We start from the raw sequence: 18,320 nt of genomic DNA on the forward strand, positions 1-18,320 counted from the left end.
GCGTCAATAAGGCTGGAGTAACTATGAGAGGCAATATTCAGCAAACCCGCTTGGATGCATTCCTTCATCTTCCAGTAGAGTTCTCCATCAGTGGTCTTCAGCACTGCACCACCATGGACTCCACCAGGAAGATTCTGGAGTCACAATCCTTTATAGGAAGAAAACATGAAAGAGAAGAACTCAAAGACCTTTTCTTCTGGTCTGTGAATGTTCCTTCCACTGATATAGAGAAGGCTCGAGAAGAAGCTTACACTCATGTCCAAGAACACATCCCACCAGATGAGGCAAAAATATACAAAGAAGAAATAACTCAACAATTCGCCAACTCTCCGGCATTTAATAAATTGGCTTCTCGATATGGAAACTTCAGCTTCTCCTTCCAGTTCTCTGACCTCCTTTCTCTATATGAGGCTCAGTTTTGTGAAGGTAAAAAGCCACAGCTCAGCATTCTAGGCACAGATGTCTACAAGCAGGAGATCGCTCATTATGTGGTCGTCCACTGTCCTGATAGCACCCGATTTAAAGACCACCCAAGGGTTCCTAGGCTCCAAACCAGATGTGAACCTCTACCAAATGTCTTCTTAGTGGATGACACCTTGTATTGGAGACCTGAATCCACTTCTAATGCTCTGAAAGTGAGAACTAAGGACGGTCACATTACAGCCTGCAACCAACCAGAACCTTGTATATATTTTCAGGGCTCAGGACACTGCTTACATACAGTTCCATGTCCATGGAACCACCTAGTGATTACTTTCCATATTCCTCATGGGAACTCATTAAAAATCCCCGTAGACAAGCTCATTGACCACCTATCCACCTGTTCACCTCTAGATCCTTTTATGAAAGGAAATTTAAGAATGGAAAAAAATGAAGCAGAAAAACACCTCAAGTACTTTCAGCAGCAGTATCTGGGAAGAAGCCAAGAACTCCGACCAAAAGTAGGAGCCATATGTTATCCATGTTATATGTCTAGTCCATGGTTATCTAGTGGTGTACTGTCCATTCTCTAGTGGTCAGTGATATATTATGTGTCCAGTCCATGGTTATCTAGCAGTGTACTGTCCATCCTCTAGTGGTCAGTGGTATATTATATGTCCAGTCCATGATTATCTAGCGGTGTACTGTCCGTCCTCTAGTGGTCAGTGGTATATTATATGTCCAGTCCATGGATATCTAGTGGTGTAGTGTCTATCCTCTAGTGGTCAGTGGTATATTATATGTCCAGTCTATGGTTATCTAGGGGTGTACTGTCCATTCTCTAGTGGTCAGTGATATATTATATGTCCAGTCCATGGTTATCTAGCGGTGTACTGTCCATCCTGTAGTGGTCAGTGATATATTATATGTCCAGTCCATGGTTATCTAGCGGTGTACTGTCCATCCTCTAGTGGTCAGTGATATATTATGTGTCTAGTCCATGGTTATCTAGCAGTGTACTGTCCGTCCTCTAGTGGTCAGTGGTATATTATATGTCCAGTCCATGATTATCTAGTGGTGTACTGTCCATCCTCTAGTGGTCAGTGGTATATTATATGTCCAGTCTATGGTTATCTAGCGGTGTACTGTCCATCCTCTAGTGGTCAGTGGTATATTATATGTCCAGTCCATGGTTATCTAGCGGTGTACTGTCCATCCTCTAGTGGTCAGTGATATATTATATGTCCAGTCCATGGTTATCTAGCGGTGTACTGTGCATCCTCTAGTGGTCAGTGGTATATTATATGTCCAGTCCATGGTTATCTAGCGGTGTACTGTCCATCCTCTAGTGGTCAGTGATATATTATATGTCCAGTCCATGGTTATCTAGCGGTGTACTGTCCATCCTGTAGTGGTCAGTGATATATTATATGTCCAGTCCATGGTTATCTAGCGGTGTACTGTCCATCCTCTAGTGGTCAGTGATATATTATGTGTCTAGTCCATGGTTATCTAGCAGTGTACTGTCCGTCCTCTAGTGGTCAGTGGTATATTATATGTCCAGTCCATGATTATCTAGTGGTGTACTGTCCATCCTCTAGTGGTCAGTGGTATATTATATGTCCAGTCTATGGTTATCTAGCGGTGTACTGTCCATCCTCTAGTGGTCAGTGGTATATTATATGTCCAGTCCATGGTTATCTAGCGGTGTACTGTCCATCCTCTAGTGGTCAGTGATATATTATATGTCCAGTCCATGGTTATCTAGCGGTGTACTGTCCATCCTCTAGTGGTCAGTGATATATTATATGTCCAGTCCATGGTTATCTAGCAGTGTACTGTCCATCCTCTAGTGGTCAGTGATATATTATATGTCCAGTCCATGGTTATCTATCCTTTCTCACAGGGTGGTAGCTTTTGTCACCTGTACGGTGGATGCATTTTCTGGCAGGTACACTAAGGTTACTTTCACACTACCGCGATAGTTTTCCGTCATTGAGTTCCGTCCTCAGGGCTCAATAACGGAAAAAAAACGGATCAGTTTTATCCTAATGCATTCTGAATGGAAAGCATTTCGTTCAGTTTGCATCAGTATGTCTTCAGTTCAGTCATTTCACGTTTTTTGGAGATAAAAGCGCAGCATGTTGTATTTTTATCTCCATCCAAAAATGCAGAAATACTTGACGGAATGACGGATCCGCCATTCATTTCTATTGAAATGTATTAAGGGAGGATCCGACAGACCTTTTAAAAATGGTAAAATAATAAATTATGGATCCGTTTTTACAGATGACACCAGAGAGACGGATCCGTTATTTCTATACAATTGTCAAACGGATCCGCATACGGATCTGATTGCAAATGAAATCTATTCTCAAACGTTTTTACGGAACTGTCAGGCATTTCTGTCGACGGAACTGCATGACGGAATCCTTCAACGCAAGTGTGAAAGTACCCTTAGCTTTACTATGTATGTGCCAAAGTCACAATTCTGTCCGAATGTAAGTTGCAGGACTTGTCCTTAAGAATAGGAGTGGATTTTGGCTTAGGATAAGATTTCAGGGTCCATTCACACGTCCGCAACTGTTTTGCGGTCCTCGAAACACGGACACCGGCCATGTGCGTTACGCATTTTGCGGACTGCACATGGCCGGCACTATAATAGAAATGCCTTTTCTTGTCCGTGGCTGCGGACAAGAATAGGACATGTTCTATTTTCTTGAGGGGCCGTGGAAACGAAGTGCGGATGTGGACAGGACACTGTGTGCTGTCCGCATCTTTTGCAGTCCCATTGAAAATGAATTTTGCGGACGTGTGGATGGACACGTGGATGGACGTGTGAATTGACGTGTGGATGGACGTGTGGATGGACCATTACTGTGGCAGTAAACAACAAATAACCTTTAAAATAGTGGATAATAACATTCTGGGTTAACCCAGTCTTCACCTGTGTGAGGGGAGTCTCTCTCTCTCTCTTTCACGTGTCGTCTCTCAGGATATAGTAATGGACAATGTTCCTTAGATAACAGCTCGGGAACTGAGAGCGGATTCAACAGTGACTAACTAGACTGTAACTTTCAGGGGTGGAATAAGGCCTGGTTCCTTTCACACACCCAGGCACTAAACTCTCACCGTGTGTTGCCTGCACGTGTCACTATGGCTGACGGCCTTCACAAGGTCCTCTCCAGACTCCCTTGTGATATGTGATGTGCTCTACACAGGTCACCTGTTGGTCCCTGTCACTGCGGTGAACAAACGTCAGAATTGTCTGTGCCGGCATTCAGCCAAGCCTGTGGCCTGCTTTGTAGCTCGCAGGACCAGAACCTCTTGCACCTACCCATTCAGCATCTCAGCTTCCACTGCCTCATACAGCAAACATCTACCTCTCTTCCCTGAGTCCTGACATCCTGCAGATTACTGCATATATCTCAGACAGCTCCCTCTGCTGGTTCGGGGGTAGTCCTGTGGCAGTACACTTTTCTCACCAGATTAAGGGTTGTCGTCCCGACAACTTCAGTGCACAAGACAAAGGGGGTCATTTAGTTGTGCCGCTATCTGACTTTTACCCGCTCACGCCAGGTCTAAAATTGTGGGTGTGGGCATTTACCATTTTCTATGCCTGTTTTAGGTGTAGAAAATGGTCTAAATGTAAGACAGCTCAGAAACTTGCTTACATTTAGAACAGGATCCACTGAAGTTATGGAGAGGCCGTTAACTTCAGCGGATCCTCCACAAGCTATGGGGCTTTATTAAGAGCAGCGTCTAAAACGCCAGTCTTAATAATTGTTCCCCAAAGTTTTTATATATCACTGGCATTTGTCCAAAGTTAGTGCACTGTGAATGACACAAGAGCATGGGCTCCTCGGCCTCCACTGTCTCATCTCCGCTTCCAGATATTGGCACTGTTGGCTCTTCCTCCCTTTCTATGGGTTGCTCTTCTCTTCTTTCCAAGGGCTCCGGGGCAGATGCTGGAGGAAACCACCATTCTTCAAAGGTGTCCATTGGTGCAGGAATGGGAGTTGGCACAGGTTCTGCTTCAGGCAGCCTTCCCACAAAGGTGCAAGTCCACAATCTATTCCTTTGCACTACTCGTGAGGATCCTTGCCCATCTTCTGTCCTCACCTTGAACACTGGAATATCTGTATTGGGCTTTTAAACCACTTCATTAGGCCTGGATTCCCCATTTCCCATTCCCTAGTTTCCCAGCCTCTAGAGCTGTTTGATTCTGCACCATTACCCAGTCCTCTTTTAGCCGTCAGTGCATCTGGTCCAAGTCTCTGAGCCACAAGGTCATACACCTCTGGGACCCACCTCCAGTGTTCTCCCATCCAAGTTGGGGTGTCTAATTTTCATTTCCCCCTTCGAATGGTTTCATCATGTTAAGGTGGCATCTCCTGTTCCTTCTAAATATTGGTACAAAGGGCGAGTAGTTTGATGTGGAGTGCATGGTGTTGTTATACTCCGCAGAAGCTCTGTGATGTGATTGGGCCACAGCTCTTTCTTCTGTTCTTCTAGAATCCTCACCACCTGCAACAGGGAGTAGTTCAGGCACTCCTGCTCCCATTTCCTTGTGGGGGATACAGAGTCGTCCGTGTCTTCTTAATCTTGTAGAGCCAATATACGTAACTCCTCGATTACTCTCGCCTGAAAACAAGCACTCTGATCAAAATGCAGTTGAGCGGCATATCCACATGGCAAAATGAGGTTCCTCCACAGGGCCTGTGCTGCCGACTTATACCCCCACAGAGATTCCTTTACCATCAGGATATAACTAGCTGGGGCCTGTTGATCTCTGGCTCTGGTCAAGATAAATCTGCAGCAACTTTCACACACACCCATGGTTAAGGGGGTTGTCTCTACTCAGCAGTTCAGGGAGGGTGCTGTTCTCCAGCCCTGAACTAACTGCTGCCTGGGCGCAGAGACTTCTAGGCAAACCTGTGCCTGCGCGTTCCCACAGCTGCCAGTCCTTAGTGTGCAAGTGCACACAGTTATCTCTATCTCTGCATAGAGATAGCGGTGCTTGAGGGACCCTGATAATGGCAGCTGGGATCCTTCTGCCTTGCTGTGTAATGAACTTCCAGGGCTAAAGCACCCTAAATGTCCTCAGTCACATGATGACAGCTTTCTGTAGTAATGTGTACTACTGAGACAGTCCTGGACCTTTAATACTTTCTGTCTGTGAGCAGCTAAGAGTTGCTGGGGAAGTAGCTGTGTAGAAAAGTTCCACGGATACTGCGCATGCGCCGAAGCAGTTCTACACAGAATACCAGTGCTAATGTGAGGTGGTCGGGATGGGAGCCGCGTATCTGCATGCCTATGAGCGCTCCCACGCTCCCGGCCACTATAGAGGATGGAGACATGTCTGGTGATGCGCAAGCGCGGCCACCGGTGGCAGTAACCCCTGACAATGATCAGTGAATAAAGGGGTTGAATAATGAAGAAATTAGCCAAAAGGAGGAACTTTGGCTAAAGGACCTATATTAGGAAGTGGCTTCTATTGACAAGTTGGACATTCTGGGGGCAATTTTATAAGGTGAGACAACCCCTTTAACTTCTGGAGATTAAGATGGTAATAGAATTGTTGCTGCCATATAAACGTTTAACTTGGCCCAAAATGTTCCTTCTTTTCAGGCATCCACTCAACAATCCTTTTCATCTGATCAGTAGGTATCACCACCTGTCAGGTAGGTCCTATTTTCTTAGTAAGTTGGACTCTTTGGCAAAGGACTTTCTGTTGCCACAGCTTGTTAGAGTCCATTTACACAGGACAATTCAACAGGCTATTGTTCGGCAGGAAGCAAGTATCTCCTCCACAGTATGGGGAGGAGCGATCGCTAATGCCATCACTCGTCCCCATACATAATCATTATTTGCTGGCAGCAGAGTGCTACTATATTTAGACAGCACGATTTGCTGCCAGAAAACGTTGATTTAGGTGTCTGCATGAAAGACGTATTTGCCTGATGAATGAGCTTTTCTCTCGTTCATTGGGTAATTGGCGGCACCTTCACACCACCCAATAATCGATAATAAGCATTTCTATGAACCCTTGCTGGCGATTATCTTGCCAAGAATTTACCCTTATAGGTTGAAACCTCTCGCTCCTCTCGTGTGGGTTGGTAATTGGCCTGCAACCATTCTCCTACTCCACAATATGCTGATCCCGAAGTTGACATTCCTGACATTCTTTATTAGACCCTTCTACCGTGTCAGCCACTCCAGTCTTCCTGGCCAGCACCAGCAACCCCAGACACCGTCCCTTGGAATATTCATTCAGGAGCTGCCTGCCTGAGTCCGGGGTCTCATCTTCCTCCCGGTCATCATCAGTGGGCCCAGTCGGACCTTCCATAGTATTCTGGGATAGGGCGTCAGCATTATCATTCTCTCAGCTAGCCTGTATTAAGGTTTGAAAGGGAATTTTCTCAGGCGAGCCACCCACCATTGTTCAAGGGCTCCCAACTTGGCAGTGCCCAGGTGAACCAAGGGATTGTTCTAGGTCAGCAAAATGAACCCCGTTCCAGTTAAGATGTCAGCAAACTTCTCAGTCACTGCCAAAACTACAGCCAGTAGCTCCAGTAATTCTCAGGATTTTTCTGTCCCTTGCATACTGTCCTACTTGCAGATGAAGTCACTCCTTCTTATCTGAGTATTACATCTAATCCTCACAAGTTCCTATCTGTCTGTACAACTCGGTTTATTGTATAGGCATCCCGTACTGTACAAGCATTCAGGTATCAATAACACAGAATCGTATAGCCCTTTCCTTCTTCTTGACCAATACAATGGTAGACGACCAAGGACTTTTACTGTACTGTACCACTTGACTATCCTGCATCTACTTAAGTAGTATTGTCACCTCTTGGTATAGTGCCGGTAGGATCTTTCGATAGGGTTGTCGGATGGCTGTTGACTCTCCTGTTGGGATTTCATGGTCAAGTTTTTGCATCACCCCAAAATCAGCTTCATGCTGGAAGAAAGCATTAGTGTGCCGATCACTTCTAGAACCCGAGCCAACTGATTTCACTCTTTCTGAGACATCTGGTCTTCTTCCAGGCACACCTTTTCCAACAGCTGCTCACCGGTCAAGGTTGTTGACAACCTTTAACCTTAACCAGTGGGGATCTCCTTGACAAACAGCAGCTGGGAAGCGAGACTCAAAGGGGGGTCATGTAATAGTGGTGACCTGCTAGTATCCATCAAACAGAACAGTTCAACTCCATTTAAGTTAGCTTGTACGACTGGGCTCTCTCCTACTAAATCCATTGGTTCTACATTGGGGCACACAACGCTGTCTCCTCTGATTCGCCCCTCAATCCTCCTGATGTGTTGCTGAACCCCAGTGTAGACAGTCTCTAGCTCGGTGACCTTCCTGGTGGCAAGTCCAGTATTCTCTCTATGCAGATTGCCCCATAAGTCTGGGTCGCTCGTTGCTATGAATCTGTGTAACCACCTGTTCCTCTTGTTTAGTAAATGCTACGAGTATCCCTTTCAGGTATCCCTGCTTTGTCCAGTGAAGCCATCCTAGCCGCTAAGTTGCTCCCTTTATCTGGAGCAGTCACTACCCGCGAGGCTGCCATTGATGTTTCATATTTAATGTAAGGTTAGCTGCAGCTCCAATTTCAATCTTTCTCTAAGGGTCCTCCTCAATGACTGGTTTCTGAGACCCAGAATAAATTGATCAAGTATCACTGGTTCGGCACTGGTGAAGGACGCCGCCTTCTGTTCTTCCTTTGTGTATAGTGCAGCCATCAGCCTCTGCAGGCCTTTTGCATAGTGCGCTAAGGTCTCATTCTCTTTCTGGAGGCTGGCGAAGAACTTCTTTCTTATTACCGCTTCAGAAGACACATCACCGTACACATCCACAGTAAATCGAGAATCTGTTCAAAGGTCTGTCTGCGTCTGGACGGCTATAACATCACAATTTTCCTAGCTTCGACTTTTGCAGTAGGGTGCTCAAAGCGCGTTCTGTCTTAAAGCGCTGTGTCACATTGCATAGTCTGACCGCTCCCTCTAGTCTCTCCTTCCATTCTTCCAGCAATACATTTGCACCATTAAACTTCGGAAGGTGACTCAGCAAGGCTCCGTCTGAAACTACACTTGCTGTTATGTCTAGTGAGATGGACCCTCGATCTGTTGCCAATTCTATGACGATCCTGCCGACTACCTCACTTGTAATGTGCAGTAAACGAGCAGAAGAATAGGAGTGGATTTTGGCTTAAGATGAGACTTTACCGTAAAAAAGGCAGTAAATAATGAATAACACTTAGAAGAGTGGAAAGCAACATTCAGCAAACAATTCTGGGTTAACCCAGTCTTTGGCCGAACACCTGTGTGAGGGGAGTCTCTCTCTCTCTCTCTCTCTCTCTCTTTCACACGTTGTCTCTCAGGGTATAGTAATAAACAATGTTCCTTCAATAACAGCTATGGAACTGAGATCAGATCCTAAGATAACAGGGTCGCCTGTTGGCCCCAGTCCGGCTTCAGCCAAGCCTGTGGCCTGCTTTGTAGCTCGCAGGGACAGAACCTCTTGCACCTGCTCATTCAGCATCTCAGCTTCGACTGCCTCATACAGAAAACATCTACCACTCTTTCCTGAGTCCTGACTTCCTCCAGATTACTGTATTACTCAGACAGCTCCCTCTGCTGGCTTGGGGGTAGTCTTGCGGCATTACAAGAAGATGATTAGATCTAGAAGATAACAGCTAGGTTGTCAGGCAATCTCATGGTGACGTGCCTTGTCCTCAGAGGCCCCAGTCAAGCCATTTTGGGAGGGTTTAGGGCATGGCCAGCTTTACTCTTCTCCTGAGCGTCTTCATCTCTGTGAAGGTAGTTATGGTATGGCGGACGCTAGTAGAGGAAGAACTTGATATGCTGCCCCTTAAGTGTACTTTATCATCTTCATCTTTGGATAGTGGTCTTAGATTACTTTTTTAACTTTTAGAAGATAGCCATCATATTACTATCTCACCGTATTAGAAGTGGATTTTTTTTCTCGTAACACCATTTGGTTAGCATATGACTTCAATTTGTCATGTAAAGTGGCCAATGCCTGGGACCCAAACTAATTTTCATGGTGTTTGGGTTTCAGCATTTCCTTAACGAAGACCTGCCAGCAAGATCAACCCTTTGAAATGAGTCACACTAACTGGTAGGATTGAGCCTGCTTATTAAAATGATACCTATCGTATGAAAATCTGTTGCAGCTTTCTTGAGAATAAGGATTTTATCCTTTATGCACATAAGGGCTTTGGTCCACCAAGGGCCGCTGCAACCAATTTTCACAAGTCAGAAATCATTTAATTGGCAGGATGGGAAACATGAGAGAGAAAACATAACCTAGTTTTGTAGAACAAAACGTTGTAAAAACTGTTGATAGTGATGTCAGTGGACAGAGCCGATACGTTTCTCGTGCACTGAGGAGCTCCTGGGCATATGGCTGGGTCGGGAACAGTAACCTGTCCAATTTATTCGGATGGAGTCACCAGGTATGGAATATCTGTGAAAGGTTTGCATTGTAAATCTAGTAGTGTTGCCCGTTTTGTCTCGAGATTGTGGAGGTGCCAGGGGTTCAGTCTGTGATGCCTTATCCCAGTGCTCAGAATCAGCTGGCCTTACATGTGCAAGCTCTGTGTGTTACATGTGGATCACTCATGGGATGTTATAGGTTCTTCACTGTCCTTTCCCTTAGGTAGATTCCAGTCAAGGAGAGCAGTTTGGCAGACGCACTGACCGGACGCCTCTTAGAGAGATAAATACAAATGTCAAGGTCAAGGGAGAAGAACGAAGAAGAGCAGCTAAACCAAATGAAAAGCTACATGACTGCAGAGGTAGGTGCAAAACATAAAATACATAAAATGGTGCTAAACTGGACTCCACTCAGGAACTTACCTTACCATGCCAAACTTACCCTAGAAAGCAGTAATTAGGAGTTGTGGAAGGAAGGTTTTAAATTTTTTTTTGTTTTAATATATATATTTTTTTATAAATTGTTTTCTGCAACGTAAATATCTAAAGTATCGTAATGTCTCCCAAAGTCCCAGCATTTGTGCAGGTCACGGCTCAGGTCAAGTCAATTGTCAAAAAAATGTTCTAATGGGTAAATCACGTTTGGCTTTTTGATTGTTTAGAGGGAACCTGTCATCAACGTTACGCTAATCTCACTGAGGGCAGCATACAATAGTGACAGAAATGCTGATGTCAGCGGAGTGTCGCTCATGAGCTAATAGTAAGTGGTTGCCGAGAACCAGCATCATAGAGTACATAAAGAGTCATAGCCACCTGAGAAGAGTCCTGGTTATTATAATCTCCTGCTCTCCACCCATCTGCTGATGATCGGCAGTTCTCTCCTAGAGAGAAAGGGAGAAATCTCGGTATTAGACGGTCAGTCATCAGCAGGTGGGCATGAATAACCAGGACTCTTCTCAGGTGTCCGGGACTCTTTTCCAGGCCCAGTCTGCAATGATTGTGATGTTGGTTCTCGGCAACCACTTACTTTTAACTTATAAATGACAGATCACTGAAATCAGCTCACCTGTCTCTACTTTACGCTGCTGTTAGTATGGGCAGCATTAAAGGTGATGACAGGTTCCCTTTAAAACGTATTCACTGCCCAAAAAATGCAGCATTATTGTGATTAAAACTTTATCCACAAAATATTTTTTTCTATTTATAAAACTGTTACATTTTTGTTTAGCGGGACGTCAGAACTGGATTTCCTGAGAGAATCAGTGCGTTCTTTAGTTTAAAGAGAACTCTCCCCGCTCCTGACCGGCCGGTTGTAATAGCTTCATGCATTCCCTGCGTAATAACAATTCTGGAGCATCTACTCTTATGTCTCTATGTTCTGCCATTCCTTTATTATTTCTACTAGAAGTTATGGATGAATTGCTAGCAGTCTGCATTAAGGGTACAGAGGGGAGGTAACCAGTTGGGGGAGTGTCCCTGCATAGTCTGACTCCATCCAATCAGTGCTGCCATTTACAGACTGTGCAGGTACACCCCCCCACCAGGTTACCTCCCCTCTGTACCCTTACTGCAGACTGCTAACAATTTCTTCCTAACTTCTAATGAAATAATAAAGGAATGATACAACATAGAGCCATAAGAATAGAGGCTCCAGAATCGTTATTACATGGGGAATGCATGAAGCTTTAACACAGACCTGTCAGGAGAGGTGACAGGTCCTCTTTAACCACCTCCGGACCGCCTAACGCACATGTGCGTTCCGGAGGTGGCAGGCTGGCGCACAGTCACGCATATACGCGTCATCTCGCGATACGCGAGATTTCCTGTGAACGCGCGCACACAGGCGCGCGCGCTCACAGGAACGGAAGGTAAGCGAGTGGATCTCCAGCATGCCAGCGGCGATCGTTCGCTGGCAGGCTGGAGATCCGAATTTTTTAACCCCTAACAGGTATATTAGACGCTGTTTTCATAACAGCGTCTAATATACCTCCTACCTGGTCCTCTGGTGGTCCCTTTTGTTAGGATCGACCACCAGAGGACTCAGGTAGGTCAGTACAGTCGCACCAAACACCACACTACACTACACCCCCCCCCCCGTCACTTATTAACCCCTTATAAACCCCTGATCACCCATGATCACCCCATATAAACTCCCTGATCACCCCCCTGTCATTGATCACCGCCCTGTCATTGATCACCCCCCTGTCAGGCTCCGTTCAGACGTCCGTATGATTTTTACGGATCCACGGATACATGGATCGGATCCGCAAAACGCATACGGACGTCTAAATGGAGCCTTACAGGGGGGTGATCAATGACAGGCGGGTGATCACCCATATACACTCCCTGATCACCCCCTGTCATTGATCACCCCCCTGTCACTGATCACCCCCCTGTAAGGCTCCATTCAGACGTCCGCATGATTTTTACGGATCCATGGATACATGGATCGGATCCGCAAAACACATGCGGACGTCTGAATGGAGCCTTACAGGGGGGTGATCACCCATATACACTCCCTGATCACCCCCTGTCATTGATCACCCCCCTGTAAGGCTCCATTCAGACGTCCGCATGTTTTTTGTGGATCCGATCCATGTATCCATGGATCCGTAAAAAATCATGCGGATGTCTGAATGGAGCCTTACAGGGGGGGTGATCCGTGACAGGGGGCTGATCACCCTGATCACCCCCTGTCATTGATAACCCCCCTGTAAGGCTCCATTCAGACGTCCGCATGTTTTTTGTGGATCCGATCCATGTATCCATGGATCCGTAAAAAATCATGCGGATGTCTGAATGGAGCCTTACAGGGGGGGTGATCCGTGACAGGGGGGTGATCACCCTGATTACCCTGATCACCCCCTGTCATTGATAACCCCCCTGTAAGGCTCCATTCAGACGTCCGCATGTTTTTTGTGGATCCGATCCATGTATCCGTAAAAATTATACGGACGTCTGAATGGAGCCTTACCAGGGGGGTGATCAATGACAGGGGGGTGATCCGGGAGTCTATATGGGTGATCACCCCCCTGTCATTGATCACCCCCCCTGTCATTGATCACCCCCCCCTGTAAGGCTCCATTCAGACATTTTTTTTGGCACAAGTTAGCGGAAATTTTTTTTTGTTTTTGTTTTTTCTTACTAAGTCTCATATTCCACTAACTTGTGTCAAAAAATAAAATCTCCCATGAACTCACCGTACCCCTCACGGAATCCAAATGCGTAAACATTTTTAGACATTTATATTCCAGACTTCTTCTCACGCTTTAGGGCCCCTAAAAAGCCAGGGCAGTATAAATACCCCACATGTGACCCCATTTCGGAAAGAAGACACCCCAAGGTATTCCGTGAGGGGCATATTGAGTCCATGAAAGATTGAAATTTTTGTCCTAAGTTAGCGGAAAGTGAGACTTTGTGAGAAAAAAACCAAAAAAATCAATTTCCGCTAACATATGCAAAAAATAAAAAATTTCTAGGAACTCGCCAGGCCCCTCATTGAATACCTTGGGGTGTCTTCTTTCCAAAGTGGGGTCACATGTGGGGTATTTATACTGCCCAGGCTTTTTAGGGGCCCGAAAGTGTGAGAAGAAGTCTGGGATCCAAATGTCTAAAAATGCCCTCCTAAAAGGAATTTGGGCCCCTTTGCGCATCTAGGCTGCAAAAAAGTGTGACACATCTGGTATCGCCGTACTCAGGAGAAGTTGGGGAATGTGTTTTGGGGTGTCATTTTACATATACCCATGCTGGGTGAGAGAAATATCTTGGTCAAATGCCAACTTTGTATAAAAAAATAGGAAAAGTTGTCTTTTGCCAAGATATTTCTATCACCCAGCATGGGTATATGTAAAATGACACCCCAAAACACATTCCCCAACTTCTCCTGAGTACGGCGATACCACATGTGTGACACTTTTTTGCAGCCAAGGTGGGCAAAGGGGCACATATTCCAAAGTGCACCTTTCGGATTTCGCAGGCCATTTTTTACAGATTTTGATTGCAAGGTACTTCTTACACATTTGGGCCCCTAAATTGCCAGGGCAGTATAACTACGCCACAAGTGACCCCATTTTGGAAAGAAGACACCCCAAGGTATTCCGTGAGGGGCATGGCGAGTTCCTAGAATTTTTTATTTTTTGTCACAAGTTAGCGGAAAATGATGATTTTTCTTTTTTTTTCTTTTTTCCTTACAAAGTCTCATATTCCACTAACTTGCGACAAAAAAAAAAAAATTCTAGGAACTCGCCATGCCCCTCACGGAATACCTTGGGGTGTCTTCTTTCCAAAATGGGGTCACTTGTGGCGTAGTTATACTGCCCTGGCAATTTAGGGGCCCAAATGTGTGAGAAGAACTTTGCAATCAAAATGTGTAAAAAATGACCGGTGAAATCCGAAAGGTGCACTTTGGAATATGTACCCCTTTGCCCACCTTGGCAGCAAAAAAGTGTGACACATCTGGTATCGCCGTACTCAGGAGAAGTTGGGGAATGTGTTTTGGGGTGTCATTTTACATATACCCATGCTGGGTGAGAAAAATATCTTGGTCAAATGCCAACTTTGTATAAAAAAATGGGAAAAGTTGTCTTTTGCCAAGATATTTCTCTCATCCAGCATGGGTATATGTAAAATGACACCCCAAAACACATTCCCCAACTTCTCCTGAGTACGGCGATACCAGATGTGTCACACTTTTTTGCTGCCAAGGTGGGCAAAGGGGCACATATTCCAAAGTGCACCTTTCAGATTTTGCAGGCCATTTTTTACAGATTTTGATTGCAAAGTTCTTCTCACACATTTGGGCCCCTAAATTGCCAGGGCAGTATAACTACGCCACAAGTGACCCCATTTTGGAAAGAAGACACCCCAAGGTATTCCGTGAGGGGCATGGCGAGTTCCTAGAATTTTTTATTTTTTGTCGCAAGTTAGTGAAATATGAGACTTTGTAAGGAAAAAAGAGAAAAAAATAAAAATCATCATTTTCCGCTAACTTGTGACAAAAAATAAAAAATTCTAGGAACTCGCCATGCCCCTCACGGAATACCTTGGGGTGTCTTCTTTCCAAAATGGGGTCACTTGTGGGGTAGTTATACTGCCCTGGCAATTTAGGGGCCCAAATGTGTGAGAAGTACCTTGCAATCAAAATGTGTAAAAAATGGCCTGCAAAATCTGAAAGGTGCACTTTGGAATATGGGCCCCTTTGCCCACCTTGGCAGCAAAAAAGTGTGACACATCTGGTATCGCCGTACTCAGGAGAAGTTGGGGAATGTGTTTTGGGGTGTCATTTTACATATAACCATGCTGGATGAGAGAAATATCTTGGCAAAAGACAACTTTTCCCATTTTTTTATACAAAGTTGGCATTTGACCAAGATATTTTTCTCACCCAGCATGGGTATATGTAAAATGACACCCCAAAACACATTCCCCAACTTCTCCTGAGTACGGCGATACCAGATGTGTCACACTTTTTTGCTGCCAAGGTGGGCAAAGGGGCACATATTCCAAAGTGCACCTTTTGGATTTCACCGGTCATTTTTTACACATTTTGATTGCAAAGTTCTTCTCACACATTTGGGCCCCTAAATTGCCAGGGCAGTATAACTACGCCACAAGTGACCCCATTTTGGAAAGAAGACACCCCAAGGTATTCCGTGAGGGGCATGGCGAGTTCCTAGAATTTTTTATTTTTTGTCGCAAGTTAGTGGAATATGAGACTTTGTAAGAAAAATAAAAAAAATAAAAATCATCATCATTTTCCGCTAACTTGTGACAAAAAATAAAAAGTTCTATGAACTCACTATGCCCATCAGCGAATACCTTAGGGTGTCTACTTTCCGAAATGGGGTCATTTGTGGGGGTTTTCTACTGTCTGGGCATTGTAGAACCTCAGGAATCATGACAGGTGCTCAGAAAGTCAGAGCTGTTTCAAAAAGCGGAAATTCACATTTTTGTACCATAGTTTGTAAATGCTATAACTTTTACCCAAACCATTTTTTTTTTTGCCCAAACATATTTTTTTTTATCAAAGACATGTAGAACAATAAATTTGGCGAAAAATTTATATATGGATGTCGTTTTTTTTGCAAAATTTTACAGCTGAAAGTGAAAAATGTCATTTTTTTGCAAAAAAATCGTTACATTTTGATTAATAACAAAAAAAGTAAAAATGTCAGCAGCAATAAAATACCACCAAATGAAAGCTTCATTAGTGAGAAGAAAAGGAGGTAAAATTCATTTGGGTGGTAAGTTGCATGACCGAGCGATAAACGGTGAAAGGAGTGTAGTGCCGAAGTGTAAAAAGTGCTCTGGTCATGAAGGGGGTTTCACCTAGCGGGGCTGAAGTGGTTAAGCTAATGAATTGTATTGTAGCCCATGGCTCAGGAGAGTCAAATACACAGGAAATCATAATGAATGTGCTTTTTATAATGCCTGTCATGTTCGTTAGTAAATTGGATTTAGTCTGTAAATGCTGCAGAACATTAGCCCTTTTTCGGTTTTAGCATCACACATTTGGACATTTCACAGATTCATAGATCTGCTGCTGACACTTAGATTTTTGGGGTTGATATACAGAACAAAGCACGTTGTGATTCTAGAAAGTTAATAAGTGGATTTTTAACATAGAACCTACAGCCATATTGAGCTGCACTACTTCTCCTGCCTGGATCTGTCTCTCAGTATGTGATTTATACGTCACTTTTTACATTCCCCATTAAGCACGGCTTCAATTGTCTCGTTTCTGGAGCATGCTCGTTGACCTGTAAGAGAACGGCCACACGCTCAGGTTTCCTGATGCACTTTTAGAAGCCAAGACCAAGAGTGAATTACAAAGGAGGAGACATTGTATCTGTCCTTCATACGTCTCTCCACTTCTGATTTTGGCTTCCAAAAGTTCATCAGGAATCCTGACCGTGTGGTCGTATCCTAAATTGTTTTAACATAATATCCGCTTTTCTGTTGCAGCCCCCACCATGGAAAATGAAGAGGTTACCGCCAATGAGATAAATAACTCCACGTTACAAAGTGAACAGTTCTCTCAGTCTATGTTGGACTGTCAAAAACAGCTGATAACGTCTATTGAAAATCTCGGAAAAAATCTCTCAGAAGGTTTCCACAGTCTTTGCCAGGAACTAAGAAATGTGACCGATGCAATTACTTCTTTCCAGATGGACATATCGAGACGAGAACATCGTCCTCTATCATCTATAGAAACAAAGGCTGGACGAAACACCGTCCCTACATTTACCTCGAGTCCATCTTCATCGTTACGATTGGATGATCTTACAACCACTTTAAGGGTTGTGGATGGTCCTGAAGAGGACGGTTCTCAGTGTTATGGGGAGCAGAAGTCCTTATTGAACGAAGATAGTTTAGAGGCTCAAATGGATGGTGGGAAACCTGCAGAAGCTAAAAGGGATAGCAAAAGAGGAGACCCTCATATTGGAGAAAGCATCAAACAATATGGTCCCCCATTTAAAAAAAAGAAATACAGATGTAGCAGGTTTAGCAATCAAACTCTTTTCTCAAAATACTTAAATCATCGCGTTATCTCGAAAAAAAAGCCATTGAAAAGAAAAAAAAATGAAGGTGTTTCCTTAACGCATTTAGTTTAGATAAGACGTCTCATAAAGCATGAGTGTTAACTCTACTGCAAAAAATAAATAAAAATAAATGTTAATTTTGGTTTAAAAAATGATTTCTGTGCAGAAGATGACTTTCAGTCTGTGACATCATTAGAACATCCAGATCCCAGAAACATCTCTGTATCTGATTGACGACATAAAGTGAAGTTCCGGCCGGGGACATCATGACTTCTCCTGTCCTCACAGATACTTCCTGCCTTCCAGTAGATGAATGGATCCCCCCCCGGTGCGATGCTGCAGAGAGGTGGTTGTTCTGGAAATGTCCATCTTGCCCATGACAATCGAAGAAAGTTCTGCGGCTGATCTATTCACACGCAGCAGATTTGTGGCAGTAATTTCTGTCTGACATTGCAGAAGCTTCTCCCCTCTCTGTTTGTGACTTCACCGAAGTGTGCGGCTTACTTCACACCGGCCTGGTGAGGAATGGCGCTCCAGGATTAGGTCAGTATTGACTATAACGGGGTCCATCGGGTTTCCATCATGGTGTCCGGCGGTTACCAGACGGAATAGCAGTCTGCGCTGTGACTTGTATACACTGATCAGAGTTAGAAAAGTAGAGGCCGAATCTCTAGGCTTCATAGAGTTATATGGATTGTCCTATAAAAAACGCAGCCCTGACCCCATAAAAGTGAATGGGAATGCGTGAAAAACGCATTGCATCCGGAAGCAGGTGCGGGTGTGATGCGTTTTTCACTGATGGTTGCTAAGAGATGTTGTTTGTAAACCATCCGTTTTTTATCACGCGCGTGAAAAACGCATCAAAACGCATTGCACCCGCGCGGAAAAAACTGA

The 18,320-nt window shown here is 44.5% G+C and overlaps 1 protein-coding gene across 1 annotated transcript; it reads left to right on the top strand.

The window, feature by feature from the left end:
* Positions 1–509: 509 nt before the first annotated feature.
* LOC122934111 lies at positions 510–18,051 on the top strand. Its single transcript, XM_044289318.1, has 3 exons — positions 510–941; positions 10,109–10,247; positions 16,849–18,051. Exons 1-3 carry the CDS (start codon positions 843–845, stop codon positions 17,496–17,498), a joined length of 888 nt encoding a protein of 295 aa, XP_044145253.1. The 5' UTR covers positions 510–842; the 3' UTR covers positions 17,499–18,051.
* Positions 18,052–18,320: the final 269 nt, after the last annotated feature.

The sequence above is a fragment of the Bufo gargarizans genome, chromosome 1 (assembly GCF_014858855.1).
Source record: "Bufo gargarizans isolate SCDJY-AF-19 chromosome 1, ASM1485885v1, whole genome shotgun sequence".
NCBI lineage: Eukaryota > Metazoa > Chordata > Amphibia > Anura > Bufonidae > Bufo > Bufo gargarizans.

Excerpts from the sequence above, each read along its gene's own strand:
- LOC122934111 (XM_044289318.1), top strand. The coding sequence starts at position 843 with ATGAAAGGAAATTTAAGAATGGAAAAAAATGAAGCAGAAAAACACCTC. Across the intron at positions 942-10,108 it reads GCCAAGAACTCCGACCAAAA|GTAGATTCCAGTCAAGGAGA; the intron begins GTAGGAGCCATA and ends CCTTTCCCTTAG. Across the intron at positions 10,248-16,848 it reads AAAGCTACATGACTGCAGAG|CCCCCACCATGGAAAATGAA; the intron begins GTAGGTGCAAAA and ends TTTCTGTTGCAG.